Here is a 14,275-nt window from a genome sequence, read left to right on the forward strand (position 1 = left end):
CTCATACCAACTCATTCATCCACAATTCATGAATCATGTCAAACATATATTTCATGCTCCATTATATACATATACATCATCACACAATCATACCCAATCAAAACAGATCACACGGGAACATCAAAAGTCCAAAATCACAGCGCAGCCTCGCCCAGCATCTCGCCCAGGCTGAGGGGTCTCGCTCAGGCGGGATGTCTCGCTCAGGCGAGCCTCCCCTCGCCTAGGCGAGAGGGCAAAAACAAGTGTGTGGCCATCACGGGATCTCGCTTAAGCGAGATCCCTCTCGCTTGAGCGAGTGGCCTACTCGCTCAAAAGGTGAGCGAGTCGCCTGGGCGAGATCTCGTGCAGAGATCTCCCTGTTTCATCTCGCCTAGGCGAGATTGACTCGCTTGGGCGAGATTTACAGGTCTCGCCACTGTTCTTCACTGTAACAGCCATGGAAATGAACCAAACCACACATGCAAGTCATTTTCACACATCAAAACAACAGATCCCACCATACAAACAACAAATAACGCATAAACAATTCAAAAAGAGACTCAAAACCAGAACCCTAACTTCCCGTACCTGGGGTTCAAGCTAGCAAAACGCTCCGCCCCGCGCAACGAATGGTAGACTGCTCCTAGGACGTTTAGCAGCTAAACTGAGCGGCGGAACAGAAGAAGGAGCGGGTTATTACCAAGCCCTAACAATACAGTGGACACAAACCATGAAAGGAAAGAGCGTGAGCTGGGGGGGTGACTTACGTGAACAGAACAAGGGCCAAGTCGACGTAAATCTGCAGATCGTCGGAACCCTAGCAGAGGATGAGTGTGTGCGGCGGCTGCTGCCCAAGGCAAGGACAAGGGATTCTGAAGAGTGTAGGGTACCCCTTAGGTTTAGGGCAGACCTAAGGGTATAGGTGTTTGGGCTGGCCTTAGGCCCAACTACAAGGGCGGCCCACCTATATTAGGGCTGAAACCAAAAACAATTAAAATGGGCCTTACATTCTCCCCAACAAGAAAATTTTCGACCTCGAAAATAAAGACTTACCAGATAAACAAGTGCGGGTGTGATTTTCTCATGTCCTCCTCTAACTCCCAAGTCGAGTCACCCGTCCTCCGATCCCAGATAACTTTGACAAGGCTGACGGTCTTTCCACGGCGTTCCTCGACTTTGCTATCCTCAAGAGCGATGGGTGGTACTTCCACCGTGAGATCTTCCCTGATCTGTATATCCTCAGCTTCCAACACGTGAGCCGGGTCGAATACGTACTTCCTCAGCTGTGACACATGAAACACTGGATGAAGGTTCGCCAACTGCGGGGGTAAGGCTATCTCATAAGCCACTGGTCCAATCCTCCTCGTGATCTGATACGGGCCAAGGAATTTGGGTGAAAGCTTCCTTGAGCGGAGAGCCCTTCCCACGCCCGTGGTTCGGGTCACCCTCAAGAACACATGATCTCCGGCCGCAAACTCCAAAGGCCTCCTCCTGCGATCCGCATAAGCCTTCTGCCTGCTCTGTGAAGCCAACATCCTATCTCTCACCATCCTCACCTTCTCGGTGGTCTGTGCTAATAACTCTGGTCCAACCAACACTGCCTCCCCATCTTGATACCAACAAAGAGGAGTCCTACACCTCCTGCCGTAAAGAGCCTCGTATGGCGCCATGCCAATGCTCGCATGAAAACTGTTGTTGTAGGTGAACTCTATCAAAGGCAATACTTCGTCCCAAGCTCCCAGATGATCCAATATACATGTCCTCAACAAGTCTTCTAACGACTGGATCGTCTTCTCAGACTGGCCATCGGTCTGAGGGTGATACGCTGAACTCATGGTGAGCTTGCTGCCCATAGCATTCTGCAGTGTCTGCCAAAACCGGGATGTGAACCGTGGGTCTCTGTCGGAAACTATGCTCGAGGGAACTCCATGAAGTCTTACTATCTCCTTAATGTACAACTGGGCTAGCTTGGCCATAGACATTCTCAAGTTCATCGCCAAAAAGTGAGCGCTCTTGGTCAACCGATCCACTATCACCCAGATGGTGTCATGTCCTCTGAAAGTCCGTGGGAGATGAGTCACGAAATCCATGGAGATGCTGTCCCATTTCCACACCGGTACCTCCAACGACTGTAAAACGCCACCGGGTCTCTGATGCTCCACCTTCGCCTTCTGACAAGTCAGACAGGCGGATACAAACTGAGCCACATCCTTCTTCATTCCCTGCCACCAGAAAGTTTCCTTGAGGTCCTGGTACATCTTAGTCATGCCAGGATGCAAGCTAAGACGACTCTTGTGTCCTTCCTCAAGGATCAACTTTCTCAACTCAGCATCATCCGGTATACATACTCTGCCTCGAAACCTCAGGATGTCATCATCACTCACAACAAAGTCTCTAGCCTCATCTGATCCAAGCTGTTCTCTAACTCTGTTCAGACTAGCATCCAACAACTGTCTCTCTCTGATTGAGCCCAAAAAGTCACTAGATATAGTAAGGGTACTACACCTAATGGACTCGGACTCCAACTCCACCTGTAGCCTCATATCTCTGAACTTCTCTAGTAGCTCTGCCTCTTTTATCATGAGATGTGCTGTGTGTACCGTCTTCCTACTCAAAGCATCTGCCACTACATTCGCCTACCCTGGGTGATATAGGAGCTCGAAGTCGTAGTCCTTCAGGAACTCCATCCACCTCCTTTGCCTCATATTCAGCTCCTTCTGATCAAACAAGTACTTTAAACTTTTGTGGTCGCTGAACACCCGAAACTGAGCACCATACAGATAGTGCCTCCAGATCTTCAAGGCAAAAACTATCGCTGCCAACTCAAGGTCATGAGTGGGGTAATTACGCTCATGCACCTTAAGCTGTCGTGAAGCATACGCCACTGCCTTCTTTTCCTGCATCAAGACGCAACCAAGTCCAAGATGAGACGCGTCGCAGTAAACTTCAAACGGTTTTCCGACATCCGGGATCACAAGTATCGGTGCACTGGTCAGCCTCCTCTTCAGTTCCTGGAGACTCTCCTCACACTGATCCGTCCAGATGAAGGGTTGATCCTTCCGGGTAAGCAAGGTCAAAGGTGCCGCAATCTTGGAGAATCCCTCTATGAACCTCCTGTAGTATCCTGCTAATCCCACAAAGCTCCTGATCTCCGTGGCTGATTTAGGACTTTCCCACTTCACCACTGCCTCGACCTTCGTCGGATCCACTGCAATTCCCTGTGCTGATATCACATGCCCCAAAAACTGAACTTCGTCCAACCAGAACTCACACTTGGACAATTTGGCATACAACTGCTTCTCTCTCAAAACACCAAGCACCAACCGCAGGTGTTCTGCATGCTCCTCCTGAGTCCTGGAGTAGATAAGGATGTCGTCCATGAAGACCACGACAAACTTATCTAGGAAAGGTCGGAAGATCCTGTTCATGTAGTCCATGAACACTGCCGGGGCGTTGGTCACGCCAAAAGGCATAACCACATACTCGTAGTGGCCATACCTCGACCTGAAGGCTGTCTTCTGTACGTCATCAGCCTTTACCAAAATCTGATGATAACCTGATCGCAGGTCTATCTTCGAGAACACCGATGATCCATGCAACTGATCCATCAAGTCATCAATCCTCGGGAGCGGGTACTTGTTCTTGATAGTCGCCTTATTCAGTTGCCTGTAATCCACACACAGGCGTGAACTCCCGTCCTTTTTCTTCACCAACAACACTGGTGCTCCCCAAGGTGAAGTGCTGGGTCGGATGAACTGTTTCTCCATCAGATCTTCTATCTGTTTCTTGAGCTCTACCAACTCTGCCGGAGCCATGCGATATGGGGCCATCGAGATCGGCCCTGTTCCTGGGACTAGGTCGATAGAGAACTCCACTTCTCTACTGGGAGGCAACCCTGGTACCTCCTCTGGAAACACATCCACAAAGTCCTGGACGACTGGTATCACCGACGTCGTCTCTCCCCTCTTCACCTCCATATGCGTGAAGATCACGTAGCACTGTGCACTGTCCTTTAGTTCCCTCATAACGTCCTGGGAGGATACCAACTCATACTCCTCCGAGTCGGGAAACAACAGCTTCTTCTCCCGACAGTCTATCAGAATGCGATTGGCAGAGAGCCAATCCATCCCTAAGATCACCTCCAAGTCCTGTAGAGGTAGGCAGATTAAGTTCACCTTGTACCTGCGCCCATCTACCTCCACTGGAAGCCTAGCACACAAGGACGACGTCCTGACCAAACCCGACGCCGGAGTAGACACCGCAAGCTCACACTGTAGCTCGCGCACCGGCAAACCCAACCGTTCCACACATGCAAAAGACACAAAAGAGTGTGTCGCTCCAGAGTCATATAACACACAACATCTCATCCCAGAAATCACACAATAACCCATAACAAGGTTACCTGAACCTGCAGCCTCAGCTCCGGTCATGGCATAGACTCTGCCCGTCGCCTGAGGCCTGTTGCCCCTGTCTCTCCCCTGATGCTGCTGGGGTGCCTGAACTGGAGGTCGTGTCGCTGCCCTAGCAAGGTTGGGACAATCTCTCCCGAAGTGGCCTTCCTTGCCACAGTTATTGCACCGACGGTAACCCTCCCTACGCGGACACGCATACCTCGGGTGGGGTCCTCCACACGAGTAACACCGGACTCGACCCTGCTGCGGAGGAAAGCTCCTAGACTCCTGAGGCTGATGGTGTGGTCTATCATACGGTCTCCTCCTCTCCTCCTGTCTGGGCCTGGACCCTGATGGTCCACCAATCCTCTGAGGCGGCTGCGACTGCGGTGGGCGCTGGCCTTCCACCTCGCGCTTCATCTTCTCCATCACCCTGGCCTTCTCTACCAAAGCGGCGAAATCCTTGATGGACAAGGGTGCCACCATCAAGCGAATATCACCGCGAAGCCCGTTCTCGAACTTCCTGCATCGCCACTCCTCATCGAGTGGTAGGGTGTAGAAACGGCTGAGGTGTTTGAACCTCTCAGCATACTCTGTGACAGTCTTCCCTCCCTGAGTCAACTGGAGGAACTCCACCTCCTTAGCGTATCGGATGCTGTCTGGGAAGTACTCGGATAGAAACCTCTCCCTGAAGGTTTCCCATGTCACTGGGTCATCTCTCTCCTCCAGCATGGATCTGGTGCTGCTCCACCAATGCTCCGCCTCTCCCGTGAGCATGTAGACTGAGAACGCCAATCTGTCCTCTGCGGGGCACATCTTGGCGTCGTAGATACGCTCCAGGTTCTTCAACCATTGGTCTGCGGCGTCAGGACTAGCCTTCCCATCAAACTTCGCCGGGTGGTGTTTCAGAAAGTCCTCCAAGCTCCACTCCCTGACCACAGGTCGTGGCTCAGGACCAAACACAGGTGTCGTCGTCCTGCTCTCCTCCATCTGGCGGAGGGCCTCTATATGCTGCCTATGGGCATCCTCAGCAGCTACCCTTGCAGCCTCCATCTGCTGCATCACTGCCTGCTGCTGCTCGAGCGACGCCGCCTGTCGCTGCATGGATGCCTCATGCTGCTGCATCATCACAGCACTCTGCTGCGTCATCGCTGCTACCATCGCCTCCATAGCTCTGGCGATATCTGATGTGTCCCCCTGGGATGACTGAGAAGTCCGGCGAGGAGGTGCCATAGTCCACTGGCACAGAGAAAATCACTTGGTTAGACTCGATAAAGGCAAGAATTTAACTAAGACTACTCAGAAGACACAGAGAAAACTAAGCGGACATCCAAGTCCACAGACCTAAGGAACGACCGCTCTGATACCATAAATGTAACGTCCCATTTAATTAATAATCTAAATTAAAGGAAACGTCACGATGATAAAAGCATAACAACGCGGTTCTGGGGTCCTTAATATCACCCCTACAAAACTAGGCACACCACGATGCCGATAAAGGAAAGCGGAATACAAACACATCGTAGAATGAAGCGTAGCAATACGGAAAGAAATACATGGGCCGTGGCCCTAAATAACACGAGGACAGACTCCAGCCCAGATGGCTAAGCTACTGGATCACCGCTCCCTTGCTGACCACGAGGAACTCGCCCATCTGCTCCCATCAACCCAAGTTGATGATCATCGCAATAAGAATAGCCACATACATCACAAACATACAACAAAACGGGTAAGCTAGAGCTAACAACATGCATCATGCAGTCAAACATACTTTCATCATTTCATATCCACATAGCAACCAAACATGTTATGACTCTTCATCCATTACACTACGACTCGACTCGACTCATCCGGATACGTATAACTTGGTCGGATTCAGCGGATGCTTGCACTTGTGTGGGTACCCCTGCTCGAACCTGAGCTGCTCGATCCTGAGCCATGTATTACCAGTGTTACTATAAATCAAATCTCTCCCACCACAAGGTTAGCCCTTAATGAGTTTCAGGCCTCCTGCTACTCCCACCACAAGAGTCAGTCCGCTCTAAGTGAGACTAACTGACTCCTCGGAGCGTCAGGATGCAACCTTACCTTGAATCCTTACCTAGTTATACAGATGGGGCACCACCATGAACACCCACTAACAGGGGCCATGGAATTACGTCCCGACCACTGAAGCGCAACCCCGGAGGTCCCACCTAGAGACCCCAAGGAATTATACGCTGACACGGACCAACGTTCATAAATCAGTAATTTAGGGAATATTAAATTACGTTTTTCAGTTCCATAACCATCCATGAGATTTACTCCTCATACGCATCACATTTGAGTCCATACCACTAATCATCGTCATTCCATGAGTCCAGAATCTCCTCTCATGTCAATACCATGTTCCTTAGATTTCAAACCACCCATTCATTTCGCATGCTAAGTCTCATACCAACTCATTCATCCACAATTCATGAATCATGTCAAACATATATTTCATGCTCCATTATATACATATACATCATCACACAATCATACCCAATCAAAACAGATCACACGGGAACATCAAAAGTCCAAAATCACAGCGCAGCCTCGCCCAGCATCTCGCCCAGGCTGAGGGGTCTCGCTCAGGCGGGATGTCTCGCTCAGGCGAGCCTCCCCTCGCCTAGGCGAGAGGGCAAAAACAAGTGTGTGGCCATCACGGGATCTCGCTTAAGCGAGATCCCTCTCGCTTGAGCGAGTGGCCTACTCGCTCAAAAGGTGAGCGAGTCGCCTGGGCGAGATCTCGTGCAGAGATCTCCCTGTTTCATCTCGCCTAGGCGAGATTGACTCGCTTGGGCGAGATTTACAGGTCTCGCCACTGTTCTTCACTGTAACAGCCATGGAAATGAACCAAACCACACATGCAAGTCATTTTCACACATCAAAACAACAGATCCCACCATACAAACAACAAATAACGCATAAACAATTCAAAAAGAGACTCAAAACCAGAACCCTAACTTCCCGTACCTGGGGTTCAAGCTAGCAAAACGCTCCGCCCCGCGCAACGAATGGTAGACTGCTCCTAGGACGTTTAGCAGCTAAACTGAGCGGCGGAACAGAAGAAGGAGCGGGTTATTACCAAGCCCTAACAATACAGTGGACACAAACCATGAAAGGAAAGAGCGTGAGCTGGGGGGTGACTTACGTGAACAGAACAAGGGCCAAGTCGACGTAAATCTGCAGATCGTCGGAACCCTAGCAGAGGATGAGTGTGTGCGGCGGCTGCTGCCCAAGGCAAGGACAAGGGATTCTGAAGAGTGTAGGGTACCCCTTAGGTTTAGGGCAGACCTAAGGGTATAGGTGTTTGGGCTGGCCTTAGGCCCAACTACAAGGGCGGCCCACCTATATTAGGGCTGAAACCAAAAACAATTAAAATGGGCCTTACATTAAACAAATATAGTCTCACATCTTCATAAATGCATAGATTTAGTATTTTAAATCACATTTTTTAAAGTTTAATTTAACGTTTAAAACGCATATCTCAACTACCATTAAAGTCATGTGTCTCTCAAATAGTGTAAACAAACTAAAATATTACACTAAAATGTTTGAAACGTTGGATAAATTTAAGAAGATCTAGTTAAAAGAACTAGATCTATATTTACAAAGAGATCGATACCTAGATTGATTCAAAATATTCGAAAATAACTTTAAAAAAAAACATATTTAATCATTTTTAAAATCTATAGTTGAAATTAATTAGTTATATAAATTTTTACTATAACTTGTTATAAATTGTATTATAATTAATTTAAAATAAATTAATATCCATTTATCAGCAATTGGTTATTGATTATATTATACTTATTTTAAAATAAATTAATATCTATCTGCGAACACTTTTATTATTAATGAAATCAAAAGTAACTCTATTGTTCTTTTAAGGATTGAGATACTTTATTAAACCTTTTATCGAGAGTTAGATGAAACTGAATTAACTGGATAACTAATAAAAATAATTATATATATATATATATATATATATATATATATATATATATATATATATATACCATGTTCTCTTACCAACAAATAATTTATAATAATTGTTAATAAATTATAGTTAAGAATTTTTTAATTTAAATAATTAAAATAAAATTATAAGTGACAAATATATTAATCATATTTAAAATTTAATTTTATATATTTCAATTTATTATATTTAAGCATATGGGATTGAAATTATTTTATAAAAATTAAATTTCTAAAATCGATTTATATCTTTACAGGACTTATTTAAATTTACAAAATTTATCTGTGTCAATAAATAATTTGATTTAAATCATAGTTAAAAATATACTGTTTTAAATTCATTTTATTTTAAATAATTTTAATTAAAATTTAAAATAAATAAAATATAAAAGTATTTGTAAATACTTATTATTGTCCACAAATATAAAAAATTCATAAATATATTTTTAGAGATACTCAACAAGTAATGAAACACATGTTTCTGTATTCCTAATCAAATTCCTAATTGTAATTCATATTGTTTTCTTATTTTATCTGATAAATATTAAATATTGATATTTTAACATCACATTTTTTTTATTTAATATTTTCTTACATCATTATTCATTTTCTCTCTCTTACAAAAATATAAAAAATATTTTTAGTTAAAACTATTTTATCTTTACAAAAATTCTTAAATAGTTGCATCTAATATCTTCTTTTATATTTAAAAAGATAATAATATTTTAATTCACTTTTAAATCATTACTCCAAACATTTTAAATTATCGCATTATATTATTAAAAAAATAAAAATACTGGTGATAGAAATAATAAATTAAAAATGGATAAAAAAATTAAAATATGGTTATCTATTTAAAACCATTGAATACGTAAACTCTTTCCTTTTAATACTTTAAATGAAATTACAGAAATATTGGTTAAAAGATTTATAGAAAAAGACCCTAGATATGAATTTAAACTATTCACCCATATATATGATTTATGAAAGGAAAAAGACAATTTATTGTTGAGTACGTGAGTCTCCAAAGGCTAGATATAATAGCTGTTTGTTTTTAATCTGCACAAATAAGCCACGTGGCATTATTGGACTTGCACTTTAGGCCCATTCTTACTTCTCAAATACACAAAATCCTCTTGCACAGATCTCGAACTCTGAACAAATAGATCAATTATCATGTACATGAATTGATCCATCAAAACCCCAAAGGGTTTAAAAGTAAATTCACAAGAGTAGGGGCAATTGCAGTCCAGAAGAGGATTTTTTTGTTTTCGCACGTGTGTCTGGTGGCCACCCCGTTTTAGTCGCACGCCTGGTTCCTTTCTTCGTCTCGTCTCGTCTCCCTCACATCGCACACGCTTTCGCTTTCTCCCTCACACTGTTTCTCAGGTAACACAAATCCATCTAAACCTTCTTCTTCTGTTTGCAAGAACGCGCACTCTCATTCGAATTATTTATTCTATTTTTCCGTTACTTTATTTCGCGATTCGTAGTTACTCCGAAAAAAACGATGACTAATAACCGATAAATTCATTTTCGTTCGTTAGTTTATGCGACTTTTGATTTGTTTTTCTTGCTTCCTTCTTCCCTGAGATGTTAATAATTTTGATTTCGAAGTTCGTAGTAAGTAGAATTTTGAATAGAAATGGTTTTTTTTTTACCTATAATTTTTAATTTCTTTTGTTCGCTCCCAGGGATTGTGATCGAAAATAAACAGTTTTTTATGCTGTGTTGTTTACTGCTTACACCTTCCGATTTAGTTCTGTGGTTTTTGATTGCTGCCGTTGAAGAGTTGTGTTGTGCTTTCCTTTTGACAATGGAGTGTCTCATACTCTTAGGTCTTGTGTAAACTGTGTTGATTTTTGTAATGTTTCAGTCACTTTGAACACTGTAATCTTCGTTTACCATTTTTGATATAAACCCGTCGTGAAATTGATTCTTTATAAATAGATTTTTCCAATAAGCGTGCCTAATAAATTGTAGATTTGAGCATCGTGCTTTGTAGCTGATGCTTAGAAATTTGCTGTTTTAAATATTGCATTCTACCTTCTTTTTATTTTTTTCTTGTAGAAAAGATTAAGCATACTCTTATATGTACTATTTAGCTCTTGTAGTAAATTATAGATTTGAAAATTTTGTTGTGCAATGCTGGCTTTGCAAGTCTCAGTTTCAGTAAGTTATCATGAACACTGTAATACATATATTTGTTTGTATTTAGTTTGTCATGTAGTTTGTGAAGTCATTGTAGGCAAATAACTTAGTTGCTTTATTTTCATTGGATGTTGAAAGTAAACCAATGGGTATTATTACTGCTATTAGTAGTTTGTTAGGATGATGGATTTGGAATAATAGTTTAGAATTGTAATCTTAACTTAACTCCAATTCTGACAATTGGAATTGGTTTAGAATTATAGATTTTATGCATGGTCATGCAGAGTTTGACACGGAATTAGGACTATAAGTGCAATTTCAATTCAATTGTGTGATCGTAAGATCTAAAGTTTGCTAATAACTATGATAATGAGGGCAGAGGTGGCGGTAGTAAGGATTATAGTCGTGGTTATAGTGGTGGTTGGTGGCGATGTAGGAAGGTAGGAAGGTACCTGCAGTGGTGGTGGTGACAATGGAAAGAGGGAGAACAGTTGCACAATGTTGGGGGTGAGGAATTGACAACTTCAGGGTGTTATTTAGGATTTGGAAATAACTTACGCTAGTTATTTTGTATTCCCTTGACTGCTCTTGGAATTTGTGATTTGAATTCTGGAAGGACATCTAAATATAAAAATTAGAATTTGTTAGTAGACACAATTCCAGTTTCAAGTTTCAATTCCATGCTCAACTCCAAAATGCCAAATTGACGATTGTAGATATTTGCTGCCACATAATGATTAATCTAAATGGATGAACCATTGTCATTGTTAATTGATTGAAGATATAAGACTATTTGATTCAGGTTTCAGATTTCTTTGATTAACCTGTATAAGGATTGTAATTCTTCCTTTTTTAACAACTTTTATCACTCATTTACATTTATGATCTAGGAATACACATAATGATGCGATTTGGGTTTCCAGTTGTAATCTTTGTATAACTGAGAATTCTTTAAATGTCAAAAAGAAACTACCCTTTAATTTTCAAATTATGGACATGAGATAATGGCTTTAAAGAAGAAAAGAGATAAAATTATTGTCAAGGAAACAGCTCTCATTGGTACATTTTATCGATGATCTTTTAGGCTTGAATTTGACCTTGAAACTTACCTATTACATTATTCCATTATTTTTTGCTGACATTTGGCCATACAATTATCGCCATGATACTTCATTTTCACTTAAGAAGTCAGTAATCTTATCCTTTGGCTGAATTTGATGTGTATATGTATGTATGTTGAAACGTTTAAGATTGTTCTCTTGATACTGTTTTTATGCAGATCTACATTTACTTCTGATGCTATTATCGATATAAATTTCTAGCTTATTTGTTTTTTCAGTTCAGTGCTCCCTCCTTCCCTTCACTAGTTGCTTGCTGGTGTTATCTACTAGTGACAATTGTAACACCTTTGTCTTCTGTAAGTTTTTTTCTTGTTCAACCTTCCATAAGAGGAAGATTTAGCAGACATTGTACAACATTTAGCTTTGAGTCTTTCTCATTCAAGATTATAAATAAAGTTGGAGGATCATCTTAGTATATATTTCTGCTTGCCCATAGTTTAAGTGGCCATTTTACATAAGAAAACATATCCAGTTTAAGATTCCCAGATACTGTTATTTTGAGACTTAGGTGAACACAAACTCTATACATGTTGTTGAGCTTATAGGGCTTCAACATCTTTGGTAGGTCACTTCTTTGTATTGATGTTTTATAAACAGCTTGAACTTATTGTTCCCTTCAAATATCGATTGAACTAAGGTGAGTGTATATTGCTGTAGTTTCAACTTCAAATATGCAAATAGTTTCGACTTCTTGGGTTGAAAATGTGGCTATACTGCTTTAGTTCTAAAAAGGTCTTCTAAGTTGTAACTAGTAACAACATGTTTGGATATGCAATTGAAGGGAAAATTTCACTCCCCAATGCACCAAAACAGAAGCAACATTTCTGTTGCTTTTACCAAAAAGCTAGTTATGTTTAATGTAAATTCGTTCCAAACATGCACTAACAATTGTCTATGGGGGACTATAACGGTTGCTAGTGTATGGTTCTGTGATGGTGTAGTGCTACATTCTTAGCCTTAACACTATAAAAACCGTATGTTGTGTCTTTCTGAACAGGATTTATTGTTCTTTGTATCGTTTTTTGTAGGAGTTTGTGATCTGAGCATAAAGATGGAGCTGAGTAGCATCAAAGATGCATTTGATCGTGTAGCAAAAAAGCAAAAATTATCCTCTTCCAAGTCTCAGGAAGTTGTTGACCAGGTGGGGCGTGAAATTGAGCAGGCACTGGCAACAATTCAGTCATCCCGTGACCTCTCTTCTCCTGTTGACCAGAAATCCGTTCTCACAGAACTTAAGTTCAAGATTAATGCTATTGGACCACTTCAACAGTTGGAAGGTTCAAATAAGGAATTGAACGCAAGTATTAGCAAGTATCAAAAGCTCCTTGAAAAATTGTTAAACCCTGACATATCTAAGGCATACAGAAATGTGGACTTTGATACTCGTATTATCAATCAGATCATTGCGAACCACTTTTACCGTCAAGGTTTATTTGATCTTGGAGATAGCGTGGTTAATGAGGCTGGAGAGCCTGATGCAACTGCACTTAGATCTCAATTTTTAGAAATGCATCAGATTATTGCAGCTATGAGGGAGAAAAACCTTCAGCCTGCTCTGACATGGGTCTCTGCTAATAGAGAGAAACTTGATCATATTGGTTCTAATCTTGAGCTTAAGATTCACAGACTGCAGTTTGTAGAGGTCCTGCAAAATGGGACGCGAGCTGATGCATTAAAATACGCCCGAACTTATCTTGCTCCTTTTGCTTCCCTCAACAAGGACGAGTTCCCAAAGCTCATGGGTTGCCTCTTGTATGCAGGAAGGCTAGAGAGCTCCCCTTATTCTGAATTGATGTCCCCAATTCATTGGGAGATGACAACTGAAGAGCTCGCACGGCAGTTCTGCACTCTCTTGGGGCAGTCCTATGAGAACCCACTGAGTGTAGCAGTTGCTGCAGGAGTTGAGGGGTTGCCTACCCTGTTAAAGCTTGCAAATGTAATGGCAGCAAAGAAGCAGGAGTGGCAGGAAATGAAACAGTTGCCGGTGCCTGTAGAATTGGGTAAGGAATTTCAGTTTCACTCGATTTTTGTTTGCCCTGTGAGTAGGGACCAAGGAAGTGAAGAGAATCCTCCAATGCTGTTGCCATGCTTACATGTCCTTTGCAAGCAATCGATTATGAAGTTATCAAAAAACAGCACCCGAACATTCAAGTGTCCATATTGTCCAGCCGAAGCGACAGTTACACACTGCAGACAACTGTATTTCTGATGATGTTTGTATTCCGTACATTTCATTTGTGCAATACATCGTTTATAGCTTTCTGGTTGTATATAAATATTCCAAATATCTGTTACTTTTGATAAGACCAACGACTGAATAAAACTTGAAAGAACCTGTCTATATAGCCGGGAGCTCCGTCCACTCTACCGTTCTCGCTCTTCTGTTTCAACTACTATTCAGATGCTTCATTGATTTTAGTGCTACAAAATTACAGACTTGTGTACTGCGATGGCATACAGCTATTTATATGTACTATATGATTGCACTACTATATGGATTTCAAAGCAGCCACTGCTTGGACTATACTCAGCATGGAATCATTCAAAGCGCTAGTTAATGACAATGGATTTTGTGACGTGAGCGATTAGATACAGCCGCAGTGGTTTTAATCATGTAGCTCTGTTGATTAA

General features: G+C 42.1%; 1 protein-coding gene across 2 annotated transcripts; it reads left to right on the plus strand.

Moving 5' to 3' along the window:
• The first annotated feature begins 9,521 nt into the window (after positions 1-9,521).
• Positions 9,522-14,000, plus strand: LOC114188064 (protein RMD5 homolog). Of its 2 annotated transcripts, XM_028076563.1 has the most exons (3): positions 9,578-9,761; positions 11,863-11,940; positions 12,673-14,000. In XM_028076563.1, exon 3 carries the CDS (start codon positions 12,696-12,698, stop codon positions 13,851-13,853), a length of 1,158 nt encoding a protein of 385 aa, XP_027932364.1. In that variant the 5' UTR covers positions 9,578-9,761; positions 11,863-11,940; positions 12,673-12,695; the 3' UTR covers positions 13,854-14,000. The 2 variants fall into 2 exon arrangements, with proteins under 2 accessions (XP_027932365.1, XP_027932364.1); XM_028076564.1 differs by lacking the exon at positions 11,863-11,940 and having other exon boundaries at positions 9,522-9,761.
• Positions 14,001-14,275: the final 275 nt, after the last annotated feature.

Source organism: Vigna unguiculata, chromosome 6 (assembly GCF_004118075.2).
Source record: "Vigna unguiculata cultivar IT97K-499-35 chromosome 6, ASM411807v1, whole genome shotgun sequence".
Lineage (NCBI taxonomy): Eukaryota > Viridiplantae > Streptophyta > Magnoliopsida > Fabales > Fabaceae > Vigna > Vigna unguiculata.

Bases quoted from the DNA above. Each gene is read 5' to 3' on its own strand.
- LOC114188064 (XM_028076564.1), top strand. From the start codon at position 12,696: ATGGAGCTGAGTAGCATCAAAGATGCATTTGATCGTGTAGCAAAAAAG.